General features: G+C 39.1%; 1 protein-coding gene across 2 annotated transcripts in view; it reads right to left on the minus strand.

Annotated features, from left to right (window-relative positions):
• The window catches only part of TNPO1 (transportin 1), a 91284-nt gene extending 76627 nt beyond the window's left edge, over positions 1-14657 (minus strand). Inside the window, exon 1 of one of the 2 annotated variants that reach the window (XM_032629148.1) lies at positions 14346-14657. In XM_032629148.1, the coding sequence (XP_032485039.1) occupies positions 14346-14360 (15 nt within the window). In that variant the 5' untranslated portion in view covers positions 14361-14657. The remainder of the gene's footprint in view (positions 1-14345) is intronic. The other variant, XM_032629150.1, reaches the window with a different exon arrangement.
• Positions 14658-16356: the final 1699 nt, after the last annotated feature.

A 16356-nucleotide genomic window follows, 5' to 3' on the forward strand; every position in this document is an offset into this window, starting at 1 on the left:
CATAATTCTGGAAATATCATGTAAGAAAAAAATCAATAAATAGCTCAATTAAACCATACACTGAACTAGAAGAAAAAAAATCCCACAAAAATGTAAAAGCCAAAAGCAAATTAAAATGAATTTTACCTTAGAAAAGAGGATCTACAATTCTTCTACAACAGTTCTTGAGACTTCTGTACTAGTAAGTTCTATTGATTTTCCCAATAATTACAACTATAAATATTTTAAGCAAAAATTACTAATGAATAAGAAAATTTTGACTACAGAAATAAATGACCATATACCACAAATAATTTAAATTTGTCATTTAGCATATACTGAACTGAAAAAGGCTGGAGTTCTAGTACTTTTCGTTTTGTTAGTTATTTGTGTCATTTACTATTTCACTCTTTAAGAAAATAAATCATAAATCATTTAATTTAAAATTAAGATCTTTAGAAGTCAGTTTACATGTGGAATCTAAAAAAATGGAACAAATGAACATACTTACAAAACAGAAATTGAGTTACAGATGTAGAAAACAAACTTATGGTTACCAAGGGGGAAAGGCGGGGGAGGGATAAATTGGGAGATTGAGACTGACATATATACACTACTATATATAAAGTGTATAAACTAATAAGAACCTACTGAATAGCACAGGGAACTCTACTCAATACTCTATGATGATCTGTATGGGAAAAGAATCTAAAGAAGAGGGGATATATGTATATGTATAACTGAATTACTTTGCTGTACAGCAGAAACTAACAACATTGTAAGTCAACTATACTCCAAAAAAAAAAAAAAAACAGAAAGAAATAAAATTAAGATCTTTAGAAAATAAATGAAAACTGTTTCATTTAAGATAAAAAAATTATCTTAGAATCGTCCACAGATTCTTCTTAATATATTTTTCTGCCTAAGGAAGCTAATGTAATAACTAAGATAGGGTGGGAAAAAATGCTTACAAATTATAACTTGACACTAATGGTATAGCTCTGTGTGTCTATTTAGTCTATGAGATGGATACCATCCATGATCATACACTTATAACTGGTAGACACAGGAGTCTAATGAACTGCCTTAAAAGTATACACTATTTCTACTACACTAAACTGATTCTTAGAAAAATAAATTCATTTATTATAAAACAAATTTTTCCTAAATCATGTTCCTGCGGTAGGGTTGGGGACATAGAAAGCAAAATCTTTGTCTTAAGTCATATAATATTTCAATTTTAGAAAAAATGTCATAGGCCACTAATCCATATTATTTACAGTTAATAAAATACATAGTCTTCATTTAACTCTTCATTATATACTCTTACAGGAGTAATGCGCATATTCTAGAAGGAAGAAACTCCAGAAATTAAATCAATAAGTAAACATTTATTCAGCACTTGTAATAAGCTGGATTTTATAGCTAGAAACTACAAATACAATAAAAGCCTGGAAGGAGAGAGATGAACTAGGAAATTCCTAAGTTTTTTTATGTTATTCAATTCAACAATTCAATATGTGGCTAAGGTATTTTGATAAACTTGATTCCAAAGCATTTGAGATGTATGGGAATTTGTATTTCCCAATAAATAATAATTCCCAAATGATAATTTTAACTGAAATCACAATTTTGTCCTGGTTGCTGACAGGACAACTCTACTAGAATCTCACTGGTGAATGTGTAGATTCTGTTTTACAAATAAAAATACCTGCCGTGCACCTTATCAGCAAGTAACAACACCAACACAAAAGCCCCTAGCCCACTGGGATGTAAGGTTAAAATAAAGCTAGGCTTTTTATTAGAGCCTTTTCCTTTTTATGCTTCAACTTTTTACTTCTCTACTGGCTCTTAACCTTCCCCATCAAATTCCTACATTAAATCTTAAACTACTATACCACTCTCTTGATTCTGAGCTTACTACCTGTGCTAAAACAAGACTCCAGAAAAACCTCCTACCTTTACAGTTTCTCCACCGTTTCATCCTTCCTTGACTTACGGTGGGGTGGTGTCAGACCAAGGGAAGGATGACATGTGGGGAGGCAAAACAAACACTTCAACTCCCAGCCGCAGTGTAACTTCATGGGGTTTTAAGACAAACTGCCCAGGTCTTTAAGTCTTCTGTGCCACAATGAGCCAAAATAACATCAGGAAAAAAGGCGTGTCAGAGATCTGGGGCTCTTGTCTCAGTTCTTCTCTGCACAAAGAACTGGCTGGGCAATCCTGTACGAATCATTTACACTCATTTGGTTCATTTCCTCATTTATAAAGCAACTAAAGACCATGCTCCTTTTCAGCTTCTAGAAGCAAAACATTTAGTAAATAATGAGTCTGGTCATATTCTACATACAAAAGCCAGCCTTACTTCTTTTCTTTATACTTGCTACTGAAATTCTCCAAGTCTTCAGGGAAACTTGTATTCAACTCAATTGTTCAAGTGTAGTTCTGGGACTACTAAATTACCTGAGTGAGAGCTTCATGTCACTTGATTCTTTCAGCAAATACTTGGGCTCCTGTGAAAGGGCATAGTACTGCACCAGGTTTAGGTCATTTCTTACCGAAGTTATTCAGTAGTAAGAACAATCTTTAGCTGAAAATGTTATGTACAAAAATTTTCATCACAACTTGGGTTTCTACCCAACAGAAGTCTTTACCCATTATCCCCTCAAAACTGTGTAACAGAAAACTGTATAAAACATTATTGAACTAAAAATCCAATGGAGCATTCTAATTCCTGCTCTGGAGCACCTGTGGTTTCAATGATTCACTGTTTAATGCTCTTTTCCTAAATTAAGTCTCCTAATATTTTCTAATAAAGGTTTGACAAGCAGCATTTTTTTTTTTTCCTGGTACGCGGGCCTCTCACTGTTGTGGCCTCTCCCGTTGCGGAGCACAGGCTCCGGACGCACAGGGTCAGCGGCCACGGCTCGCGGGCCCAGCCGCTCCGCGGCATGTGGGATCTTCCCGGACCGGAGCACGAACCCGTGTCCCCTGCATCGGCAGGCAGACTCTCAACCACTACGCCACCAGGGAAGCCCAGACAAACAGCATTTTATGAGCTGAAACATATATCAGGACTCTTCAGTCCATGTCCATATATACTGTCGACTAAACTTTACCACAAAAGAATTAACCCAAGTACTTCATTTTACCTTTCTAAACAATCAGCAGCAGTAACTCTGAAAACATATCATTTATACTGAAGTCTGGTAAAATTTACATATGAAGTGTAAATATCTTCACTTTCCTTGTGCTTTCCTTCTGCCCTGATGCTCATCAAGGTGACATACTACACTCTGATCCACCATTACAAAGAGTTATAATCCAGATCTAGAAGTTTAAAATCATCCTTTTAATATAAGAATCAGTGCCTCTGATCTATATATTTGACTTGTCTGCCCACTTCAAACATGGAATTTCAGATTTTTCCAAGCACTACATGGGAGGCACTGTTGTACAGAGCTTAAGAGTACAAACCCTGGAGTTCCTTGGCTTGACTTTGAGTTCTTGCTCTGCCACTTATTAGTCATGGAAAGAATCATTAACCTTTGATCTATAAAATGATATAATTAACAGTACTTCTATCTCACGGGGCTGTTATGAGGAGAAAATGGCAAAGTTCCATTTAAAAAAAAAACTCTTTGTCTAAAAAGATGACAACTAAAAGCAGTATAAAACCCTAGACTGGATCCTGTACTGGAGGAAAAATGTTATAAAGGATGTTACTGGGACAAGTGACAAAATTGTAATACAGATTGTAAAAAACTACATTTCCTGAAGAGAATTTCCAGAAGAGAATATCCTGGCTCTTAAGATATACAGACTCAGGTTAAGGGGTAGAGGGGCAAGATGTGTGCAACCTACTCTCAAATGATCAAAAAAATAATTACTTGTGTATGGGGTGGGTGGGAAGAATGTGGCAAAACGTTAAAAATTGGTGGATCCAGGTAAGGGGTATATGGGAGTTCTCCCAATTATTCTCACAACTTTTCTCTAACTTTCAAATTATTTAAAAATATCTTTAAAAACCAGCTTTGACTCCATTTACCCTCCATTACTGCTCAATTTCTCAATTTCCCTTCCATTCACAGAAACATCTTGAAAGTTATGTGTAGTCACCATGTCCCCCTCTTCACTCCACTCCTCAGAGACTGAGATTTCCTTGTTGCCAAACCCAATGATTTCTTCTTGGCCTCATCTTAATTTCTCCACAGTGCTGAAAATGGGCAACAATTCCTTCACCTGTTAGCCTGTGGCATCACATCTCCCTTGGTTTTCCTTTTACTTCACTGTCGGTCTCCTTTGTCGGTCTCCTTTGCTGGCTCTCCCACCCCTAAATATCCCAGGCACCTTTCTCCTATCTACATAATCTCATCCAGTTTGTGCCACTGAATAGCTCTATGAATTTCAGACTCAAGTAACCAACACCTTATAAGACATATCCACTTGTTTGTTAAATGGGTATCTCAAACTTTGCTGACTAAAACAGAACTCTTGCCCATCCCAAATCTGCTCCTCCTCCAGTTGCCTATTATCACTAAATGCAGTTATTACGGTTCATCCAGTTGTTCAGGCCAAAATACCAAGGACTCATCCTTGATTTCCCTTATATTCCACATTTAAACCATCAGTCAGTACTGTCAAAATATGCCCTTAAAATATACCTTCAAAATATACTCTGAATCTGACCATTTCTCACCTTCTCCACTGTCTACCCCAGTCCAGATACCATTTTCTACAAAAGCATGGTCTACTACATTTGGTTTCCCAGCCTTCTCTTTTGTTCACTTACAGCCCCATTCTGAGACAAAGCAGCAAAAATGATCAAGTTAGAATTGGAATTAAATCATGTCTTCTCTCCATCAAAACCATCCAATGGTTTCTCATCACACTTAAAAATAAAACCTCATATTCTTACCATGGCCTACAAAATTGTTCCTAAGGTGGGGTCCTCCCTACTAGCAGACTCTGCCCCCCCTTTTCCACTATGTTCCACACTAGTGTTCTTGCAGTTCCCTGATGTTGTTATGCTTTTTCCTACTTCAGAGTCTCACTTTTGCTTGTTCTTTCTTCAAATATTCATATTGCTCACTCCTTCTCATTCAGATTGCTGGCCAAATATGACCTTTAAGAAAGGCAATGTTCTCTTCCCTCTCTCTCCACCCCATTACTCTCTATTTCTTCTCATTGCTTTAGTCAGTACCTATTTTCCCCCCTTTCTCTTCATTAAAAGTATCTTTAAATGAAAAATTGATGTTACTGCTTCTCATCGTATAAAAAAAGTAAACAATACAGATGAAATTCAAGTTCTCTTCAAGTACCTCTCCTAATCCTGGTCTCCTCCCCAAAGGTACTCTAATATTCATTTGATGTGTATCCTTACAGAGCTGTTTTTTGCTCATTTAAATCGTATGTTTCTGTCGAAATAAAAAGAATTTTATTTCTGTTCTATAAAAACTCATCCAAAATATGCCTTAGCTTTCCTACTCATTGTATATATAGCTCTATTTCATTATAATTTTATACCATTACAAGCAATTCATTCATTCAACAAATATTTACTGAGTGCCTATATTCTAGGCACTGTTCTAGTTATTGCAAATAGAGCAGTAAATAAAACAAAGATCTTTGCCGTCCTGGAGCTTATTCATGTGGGAGGAGAAAGACAATAAACAGAATGTTTAGTGCTAACTTCCCTGCAAAGGCCCAGAAGGTAAATACTCTGGATTTTGCAGACCACCTTCAGGCCAAACAGTAAGAACAGTCTGTTGTATGTTCTTTGTTTTTGTTTTACAGCCCTTAAAAAAATGTAAAAACCATTTTTAGCTCATAAGCTGTACAAAAACAGGCCACAGAGCAATGGAGCTCTAGCTCGCTGATCCCTGCTATAGTGTGTTAGGTGGTGTGTGCTATGCACAAAGTAAAAAAGAATCCAGGATAAGGGGGATGGGGGGTTAGGATGCAGTATTAAACAGAGTGTTTAGAGAATGTGAGATCTGAGCAAAGACCTGGAGGTAAGGCCAGTGAGCAAGGAGGAAAAGTGGTAGTAGGAAATGAGGTCAGGGAAGTAAGGAGAAAGGGGAGTGGGCTGGGCAGACTATGTAGAGCCTTGTAGTCTACTCTAAGGATTAGATTTTCTCTGAGTGAAAAGGGGAACCATTGCAGGGCTTTGAATAGAGGAGTGACAGAGACTATCTTAATTTGTGAAAGGTTTGCTCTGGCTACTATACCAAGGGAAGACTACTGGGAGGAGGGTAGGGTAGAATAGGGAGACCAGGTAGTAACCTATTTAAGTAATCCGAAGAGATACGATGGTAGTGGCTTGGACCAGGGTGGTGACAGTGGAAAAGGTGAAGCATGGTAAGATTCTGGATATATTTTGATGATATAGAAAAAAACTGGTCGCCCTGAAGGAATGGATCTAAAGTGTCAAAGAAAACGCAAAGTCAAGAACAACTCCAATATTTTAGCCTGAGGTACTGCGAGGATGGAGTTGCCATTGACAAACCAAAATAGGGAAGTCTATGGGTAGAGTAGGTACTGGGGAGGAAGTTTAGGAGGTAAGTTTTGGACAAGCTGAGTTTGAGGCCTATTATTAGACATTTAGGTAGAGATGTTGAATAGTCAGTTGAACATGTAAGGAATTAGGGAGAGAGGCTAAAGATCTAAATTTGGGCATTGCTAGCATTTAGATGGTAATTAAAGCCATGAGACTGAATGAAATTACCAATGGACTGAGTATTTATGAAAAACAAAAAACAAGGATTGAGCTCTGGGGCTCTCCAACACTAAGAGGTCTGTGAGAAGAAAAGCAAAGGAGAATCACAAGGAAGCAGGCACTGAGGTAGGAGATAACCAAGGGTGTAAGTATCCTGCAAAGCAAAGAAGAAAGTGTCTCAAGAATAAGAGAAATAGCTCTGTCGAATGTTGCTGATAGGTCAAGTAAGATGAACAGAATCAAGGACATATGGCATTTGGCAACATGGAAGTTACTGGAGAAATTAAGGAGCTGTTTCAGCAGGAATGGTGCACTGGCCTGATTGGAGTGGGTTTAACAGAGTATGGGAGGAGAAACCTTGGCAATAGCAAATTTAGACAACTCTTTCGGGGAATAATGGGGCAAAAGGAAACCAAAAATATGGGGAAACAGGTGGTGAAGAGTGGATCCGTTTTTTTAAGATGGCAGAAATAATAGCTTGTCTGTTTGCTGACAGAAATAATCCAGTAAAGAAAAAAATTGATGTGGAAGGACAGAAGCTGAAGCAATTTCTTGAGCAGATGATAGAGGAGAAAGGATGGATCTAGTACAAAAGCACACAGAAGAACATAAAACAGTTCATCTAAGATGAAAACCAGGAAGATAGCAAGTACTGACACAGATGATGGTAGTTCATGGGGTGGTGGGAGTGTGTGGAAGTTTTCTGATTGCTTCAATTTTCTTAAAATAGGTCATGAACTGAAAATGAAGATGGGAAAAGTTATACTGGAGGTTTGAAGAAGATATGAAACAGTTATTGAGGGAAGTAGGAAAATGAACAGACTAGGAAAATACAGTATAATCAACAAGCAGCATTAACAAGTAATGTGAGGTATGTGGTCATATGTGGTTGTGTGTTTTCTTCCAGCCATACTAAGTTATATAGGGGCAGGCACAAAGAAAGCAGAGAGTTGGTTTTAACCAGGGTATGGTTCTACTAAACAAGCAAAGAACAAGGGAGCTATCCAAAGGAGTGATTAACCATGGAATTTAAACTGAGTAAGAAAGGGAAGTAAAAACATCAAGAGGGTGAATGGCAGGGACACAGTAATAGGATCAATGGACTGGCGATTCCACTGGGGTAAAAAGAAGGTTGGGGCTGAGATACTAACTAGAAGGAGTGAACTACTAAAAAAGGAAGTATGGTCAAGGAGTAGAAAACATGAAATGGTAACCATAGAGGAACTGTAGTTATTGACAATGCAAGAGGGTATCACTTTGGGAGTGAATGACTGAGATAAGATAGAACAGATGGGAAGAACACTGGAGGGAAGATCAGGTATACTCATTTTAATCTCAATATAAAGACTGAGATAGTATTAGAGAGAGAGACAATGAGCCTGGAGCTAAAATAAAGAAATGAGGAGGACTGACCTGAACAGTTAGCAGTTGACAGCAATCATGAAGGGCAGTAGTCACATAATCTGATGACACAATCCAAAACGGGATTTTTAGGGAGAAGGGAGGGAGAACAGTAGCTAGGTTGAGACTGGATTTTGTGGATGACAGACTGTAAATTCCAGTGGGCACAGTAGAAGAATATGAAGAGTTGTTAAGCGGTTTCAAAAAAAGGAGACAAATATAGACCTTTTAATGATTTAGAATGCAGGAGATAAAAGGTGACCTGGGCTTCCCTGGTGGTGCAGTGGTTAAGAATCCACCTGCCAATGCAGGGGACACGGGTTCGAGCCCTGGTCCGGGAAGATCCCACACGCTGCAGAGCAACTAGGCCCATGTGCCACAACTACTGAGCCTGCGCTCTAAAGCCCACGAGCCACAACTACTGAAGCCTGTGCACCTAGAGCCCATGCTCTGCAACAAGAGAAGCCACCGCAATGAGAAGCCTGCGCACCACAACAAGAGTAGCCCCCGCTCGCCACAACCAAAGAAAGCCCGCGTGCAGCGACAAAGACCCAATGCAACTGAAAATAAATAAATTAAATAAATGAATTAAAAAAAAAATAGGTGACCTGGATGTCTGGAGGTTCTGTGGCAACTGACAAAGTTATTTTTGAATATACATGATTCCTGATATACCCCTATGTTTCTCTAAGAAATGGAAATTGCTTAGGTCGAAAATGTTTTTACTTTAAAATTAAAATGGCTATACTGATTTATTCAATGTTTGAGTTTCCCTACAATCTTATCGATACATACTAGTAAAACTTTATCACTTTTGCTAATATGATGGGTAAAAAAAAATTTCAGTTTTATTTTGCATTTCCCTATTGGTGGGGTAGAGCATTATTTCATGATTATTGGCTAGCTGTACTTCCTCTCTGTGAATTTGCCCACTTAAAAAATTGGATTCTCTTCTTAGTTTATAGCACCTAAAAATAACCTATTTTTCTATTTCTCTGCTCTTAATGAATCACACAAATCAACGCTGCATATTTCTCATTTCAAATCTTTCAATGGCTCATGCTAGGGCAACACAAGGCTTGGTAGGTACCTCTTCCTGAAATCCTTCTAGTATATACTTTAAGAGATTCTCTACTTAAAGCCCACCAATCAAATCTGGCCACACCTATTAGTTTCCATATTGTCTATGGCCTACAAAGCAGAAAATATTTACTGGGTGTCTCCTCAGACTTATATCATAAGAGCTTTATCTACACTTCATTGCACCTTTTTGCTTACATCTCTCTCTCTACAGTAGTATCTAAATCTCTTGAGGACAAGGGACAATGTCAGCACTAAAAATGCTTACTGAATGAATAAAGGGCACAAGTCCTTCATAATTTGGCATGTTTCTCATCACTTTCCTATGCTCTAGCTAAAATAAACTACATTTTTACTTCATTATTTTTCAAAAACATTTCTAATGGCAGCATAATGATCAATGTTTTATATTCATTTACTTACAATTTTGATGGATACCACCTATTCCTAATCACTTATTTGTATCTATTTTGTACACTCACAATCTACTGAAGTACTTCTCTCCCCTAATTCCTTCCCTAGTGAAGACAAAAGCAATGGAATCTTGGCCTTTCTGGGATCAACCTTTTCATCTATGGTGGTTACTTTGGCACCTGAGGTTTCAGGGACTTCACTGATAATTATTTCACTAATGGCTTCAGAGTGCTTCAAAGTCAATTATAAAACACGACTCAAAATATTTTTTTTTGCTTTAGTTTTCAGTATAAAATTAATCTCACACACCTTGTTGGTAGTCTTATTCTCCTTAACTTGTACATCTCAATTATTTATTTATTTATTTATTATTAAGATTTTAGTTTACTTTGCCAGGGGTTTCATTAAACATATTTTTCAATATAGTTATTTACTGGGCCTTTGTCACTTCTCTTATACCCTTAATTTTTTTTTTTTTTTTTTACAGGCTCCGGACGCGCAGGCTCAGCGGCCATGGCTCACGGGCCCAGCCGCTCCGCGGCATGTGGGATCTTCCCAGACCGTGGCACGAACCCGTGTCCCCTGCATCAGCAGGCGGACTCTCAACCACTGCGCCACCAGGGAAGCCCTCCCCTAAATTTGATGGATTTGTTTTTTTCTCCTCTATCTGTGTTGAGGTCTTTACAAAGAGTGTTTCACCCACAAATGCTTGCTGCAATCATTTTAGAAACCAGCTTTATATATTCATTACATTCATTACATACATACATACATATTACATCTCATCCAGGTAAGGAGTTTTTTTTTCCTTTTTAAAATATACTTGGATAGTTAAGCCTTACCTGTTTTAACTTTGTAATTTACTCATTCATTACTTCCAGCTCAGTTTCACTATCTTAATAATGTGATCTACAATCTACAGTTAATAGATTCACTGTTATAGTGAATTATAAGATTCCTTTAAAGATTTTGTATTCATTCAATGTATACATATTTATTATAAGATTCTGAATATGTGTATCACATAAAACTTTACAAAGTTTTGGGTTTTGTAATGAGGCAGATCTAGACTCAGATCCAGCCTTGAACACTCTTGAGTCCTTGGTACTTACCGATACTTCAGTTCTCCCATCCAGTAAAATGGAAGTAACTCTCATGTGTAACGTGACATAGGGCTAGGATAATGAGCATAATGTACATAAAAGTAACAATGTATGCTAAATGCCTACAAATGATGCCCAGTATGTTATACAGAAAAAAATGTTAACTCACTCTCTCTTCCCTCCCAACTCAAGCAAAAGGGCAATAAATGCTGTGCTCCTCAACTTAAGTCCCTTATTAAATTCCCTTAAGTAAAAGCAGTTTGGCGATATGAACCATGAGCTCTGGATGTTCATATACTCTGACTCAACACTTTCACTTTGGGAAATCTATTTTAATGAAATAATCTAAAACACAGAAACTGTTTTATGTATAAGAATGTTCACTGTAGTGTTTCTTACAACTGCAAAAAGAAACTTGCTAACTGTCCAACAGTAAAACGTTTACTTATGAGAAATTCACAAAAACATTGTGGTCATTTTCTGAAAAGATGCTGATGAAATAATTTAATAGCAAGAGAAAGCTTATGGTGCTAGGTGAAAATAGCAGAATGCAAAATTGTTAATATTAAAGTCTCAACTGTGTAAAGATCAAATAAACTGAGAAAAAATATTGGAAGGAAATGTATCAAAGGGTTTACAGTAGTTACCTCATGGTCCTGATATTAGTGATTATTATTTTATGGTGTTTTCTATAATACCAATGATCATGACAATGATAATAATAGCAGTTATTATGTATGAAGTGTTTACTACATGCCAGGCCAAGTTCTAAGAGCTTAGTATTAACTCATTTAATCCTCATAAGATTAATTCCTTAAAAGATGAGATAACTGAGGCACAGTGAGATGAAGTAATTTGTTCAAGGTTACACAGTTAATTATGGAAGGTGCTAAGACTTGAATCCAAGTAGTCTGGCTCCAGAGTTCCTGCTTCTGCTATACTACACTGAAAAGACTTGCTTTGTTTAAAAATTTTAACCATTAAAAAGGCACATGCCAATTCAAACCTTGTGGCCTTTCAGATATGAGATTTCTTTCAGCTTTCCTTCAGTTCTGAATTCAAATATTTGCTTTGCCATCAGGTGCCATTTTGGAATAAGATGTAGCCACCATTCCTGTATAGGTTCTATCAACTCTAGAAAATTCTAAGACAAATCTCCACCCCTATTTCCTGTTCCATTATCTCATTTAACCACTGAGACTCTGGAACTCTTAACATTCTTACTTATTACACCTACTGACAGTACTTCAAAGAATTCTTCTAGTAAGGAGGTCTTAGAGGCAGCAAGGGTGGCTTCTAGAAACTCTTTCCCACACTAACACCGATCCATGTAACTACAATTACAGTTTGTAGTTGTAATTGTAGTGGTAAATCTACAGTTACCACTTTTGCAAACATTTGTCTTCCATTGTAAAGTTCTCACCCTCTGCCACCCAGGAGACCCCTCTTACCTGCCAACACTCACCAGATAGCTACCATAGCACGGGCTGAATGAAACCAACTAAGAAAGATTTTCAACATCTGGGGAATGTAACTGTCTCTCATCCTCCTTTCAGAAGGTGGCATTATTCTCCACTGTTTTTAAAAACTTAATCAGTTCATCAATCACCTTGACTTTCTCAGCTTTCTCACCCTTTTGCTGGTAAACCAAATTGTTTTTTTAGGAACAAGGTCTTTTTGGCACCAATACATATTCAAATATCAATTCCAGGAAAAAATATTCATAATTTACACCCTGGGCAATAAAAATAACTTCCACTTACTGCTGTGTTCTTCTCTGCAGTTTACATTTGCTAAATTTATTTCATTACGTATGTCACTTGGTTTGGCTTCCTTTATAACCAAATTCCTTTTCTTAAAAACAGTATCTGCAGAATCCAACATGGTTGACTGCAAGCAATTCTTCTAAACATAGTACATTTATATTTCAATGCAGTTCATTCACAGTATTTAGAAAAACAGACTCATGAGATGGCTTTAACATTATATAAAGAAGAAAAACTAGTCATAAAAACAATGAATACAATAACAAGTGTTGATAATGGAAAGATTTACAACCAGAATCATACATATTTTTACCAAAAGCTTATCCTGCTCACAATATATAATGATAATAAGCTCGATTACCTTAAAATATTTTTATAGATATTTCAGTGGGAGGAATTTAGTAATTCCCTGAATATCTAGGATGAAGATGTAACTACATCAAGGCTAATCTGGTGGGGGCCCCTTTTAGGAAAAAGAAAATGGAGCACTAATAGTTCATTAGGCTCCCATTAAATTAGGTGAAGTAAAAACCGTACTGCCAAACTTACACATTTATGCGTTGCATATGCTGAGGAGTAAAGAAGAAATCTGCACCTTCAAGCTAATATTTCTCTTTTGCAGTTGCAAGTTTTCAACTTGGCAGAGTCACTCTCTAAGAAGAATGGGGTGCAGGAGGGAGTGAAGGTGGAAAACAGAATCATTTTCAAAAGACGGAATCCTCCCCTGCTTCATTAGGCATAACTTATTTACCATTCTAATATGAAAATTTAATAAAACAGAGAAACTTAAAATCCAAAAGTAACTTGTTATCCTAATAATGAGCATGTCAGGACAGCCATTTTACAACCTTACAGTTTCAAATACCTATTCCACGATACAATTTGTATTTTAAAAACATCTTTCCTTTAGATTAAAAAAAAAAAGAAAAGCACCATTTATGCACTCATCATTGAAGTCATGAGCTTCAACGCAGGATTGTTACTGAGCTTCTTAATACAACTGTCAAAATCAATTTGTGGATAGTCTCCAACTTTAAATTTCTACATTTTTATCTGCTGAAGAACCGAACTGATTAGCGATTGTTAAGATAACGGACGTAAACTGTAAGCAATCCTTGCAAAATCCAGTTGATTTTTAAAATCAGGAAACAAATAACAGGCGATTGTTTTTGAAGGATGAAAGCCATGCCCAAAACAGGTTGACTGTGGCGTGGGTCCGCTTCTCAGCAGCAGTTCCCTGTGGCGCGTTCGCGTGAGAGAAGTACAAAAGGGCAAAAGCGCAAAAAACACAAACCCACGCAAAACCCGTACAGTTACAAACATTAAAATTATGTACACATGTCGTGAAACCATGAGTCCCCAAGTGGAAAGAACCGCCTGGAGAAAGCGATCAGCCAGCGGAGTGTGGTGGCGATGGTCTGTGTGGACCAGGGACACCCGGGCAGAGGGGGCCGGGCGGGGACAAAGACCGGGCATCCGGGGCAGCGCCCGACAGTGCCCAGAACCCTCGGGAAGGAGGTGTCCCAGGGCAGCGACTGCGGTACCCAGGGCCCTGAAACGCCGCGGTTTAATGGTCGGGGGCAAAGGCTCCCCGAGGAACACACCCTCTTCCCACCGCCCCTAACGGGCTTCAGGCCCTAACCTCGGACACCTGAAGAGCCGCCGCCAGCCCCCTGTCCGGATCCTCAGGGACGCCCGGGCGGGCAGCTGTTGGGCTTAGAACCGCGCCGCCGCCGCCGCCGCCTGGCTCCAAACGGCAGGGCGGGCACCGAGAATGCGGCGGCGGGTCCGGCGCCTCTCCCCGCGGCCCGTCAGGCAGCTTCCGAACAGCTTGCCTCCGTTCCCACCCTCCAGTCCGGGGCCGCGCACCCTCACGCCACCTACCCGGTCCCACACCATCCCAGAGGCCTCCGGCGCTCGGGCCCTCTGCCGAAGCGGCGTTGCCTCCCCTCCGGGGCCTGAAATGGCTGCGGAACAAAGAAAATCTGGGCTCCAGCTAGCGCCGGTCTGATTGGGCGTGGGCGGGGCCTGCTGCTGGAACGTTAGGCGGCTGTCGCCTTGGCAACGGCGGCGGGGCTGGGAAAACCGTGGCCGGGGCTTGCGGGGCCTATGGATCTACGCCCGGCGGCGCGTGGCAGCGGTTTCTAATCCCGCGCTGCAGCCTCGGGCTTCGGCGCGCCGCCGGGCTCCCGCTCGCGCCCCCTGCGGCCGGCGCGCGGGCTCGAGCGTCTGGCTCGCTGGAGGAACCCGCACGGACGCTGCTCCGCCCTGTGAGGCCTCGACCAAAATGGCCTGTAAGTGTGGCTGCCTCCGAGCACGACGACCCTACCCCAGCCCAACTTCCATACCTCAGGACCACCTCCAAAGTGACAGCCCTTCCCTGGGAGCCTATTAAACACCGAACGTGCCGCATATTCCACAATAATACAGTTCCATCGCCGCTGGTAAAAAATAGAAATGGCTTCAGTGGATAGATTCGGTGGACGGTCCTCTGCTAATATTGCAGGATAGCTTTTGAGGTATGCTGTTTCTAACACATCAACTGCTTTGTAGGTGAAATTAAATGCCTTCTAAAATTAGGTTTTACGTCTCCAGGCGTGTATTCATATAAAACTAGGTTCTTGCTCTTAGAAATAACAAGTCCTCCTCTCCGTAACCGGTCCACGAGAAATTAAAATGTCTTCTATTTTCCGAACAGAAAATAATTCAAAATGGGAGAGGTAGACTTTTTATATACTCAATTATAATAATGGTAGTGAATAGATAAAAGCAGTGCCCTTACCCCATAGTATTCTTCTATATAAATTTACTGTATGTGAATATTTTAAATTTGCACCGCTGGATAATTATTTCCTAGGGTGATGATGCCGCTGATGATATTCTTCCTCACATGGTCAATGTGTCGAAAGGCCAACAGTTTTGACTATCCTACTTGCGAGTGCTGTATATATTATGTTTTGAAAATGTGTAGTGATTGTTGCCTTCCAGGCATATTCTAGATAAAATTAGAGTACCAATACTAGGAAGTGTTTTTATACTGAGACATCTTACTTGTTAATAAACTTGTTAATAATTTTCGTTTGCAACAACAATCATTTTACGAAAGAACAAGTTTATTTAACTTAAAATTTGAGTATAAAACGACCATTTCTCCAGGACATGGAAGCAACCTAAGTGTCCATCGACAGATGAATGGATAAAGAAGATGTGGCACATATATACAATGGAATATTGCTCAGCCATAAAAAGAAATGAAATTGAGTTATTTGTAATGACGTGGATGGACCTAAAGTCTGTCATACAGAGTGAGGTAAGTCAGAAAGAGAAAAACAAATACCGTATGCTAACACATATATATGGAATCTAAGAAAAAAAAAAAAAAGTCATGAAGAACCTAGGGGTAAGACAGGAATAAAGACACAGACCTACTAGAGAATGTATTTGAGGACCCGGGGAGGGGGAAGGGTAAGCTGGGACGAAGTGAGAGAGTGGCATAGACATATACACACTACCAAATGTAAAATAGATAGCTAGTGGGAAGCAGCTACATAGCACAGGGAGATCACCTGGGTGCTTTGTGACCACCTAGAGCGGTGGGATAGGGAGGGTGGGAGGGAGACGCAAGAGGGAGGAGATATGGGGATATATGCATATGTATGGCTGATTCACTTTGTTATAAAGCAGAAACTAACACACCATTGTAAAGTGTGTCCAATAAACACCTTAAAAAAAAAAAAAAGGACCATTTCTGTCATTAGGAAATTGAACATGGCAAGAAAAAAATTTTAAATAACTAAAATATTCGTAATTATGATTTTAACATTTTCTGATGGTAATTCGATAGCAGTTGAATACAGTAGTGTACAGCAAAAAGAGGCCCCCCAAATAGGAATAG

This window comes from Phocoena sinus, chromosome 3, assembly GCF_008692025.1.
Source record: "Phocoena sinus isolate mPhoSin1 chromosome 3, mPhoSin1.pri, whole genome shotgun sequence".
Lineage (NCBI taxonomy): Eukaryota > Metazoa > Chordata > Mammalia > Artiodactyla > Phocoenidae > Phocoena > Phocoena sinus.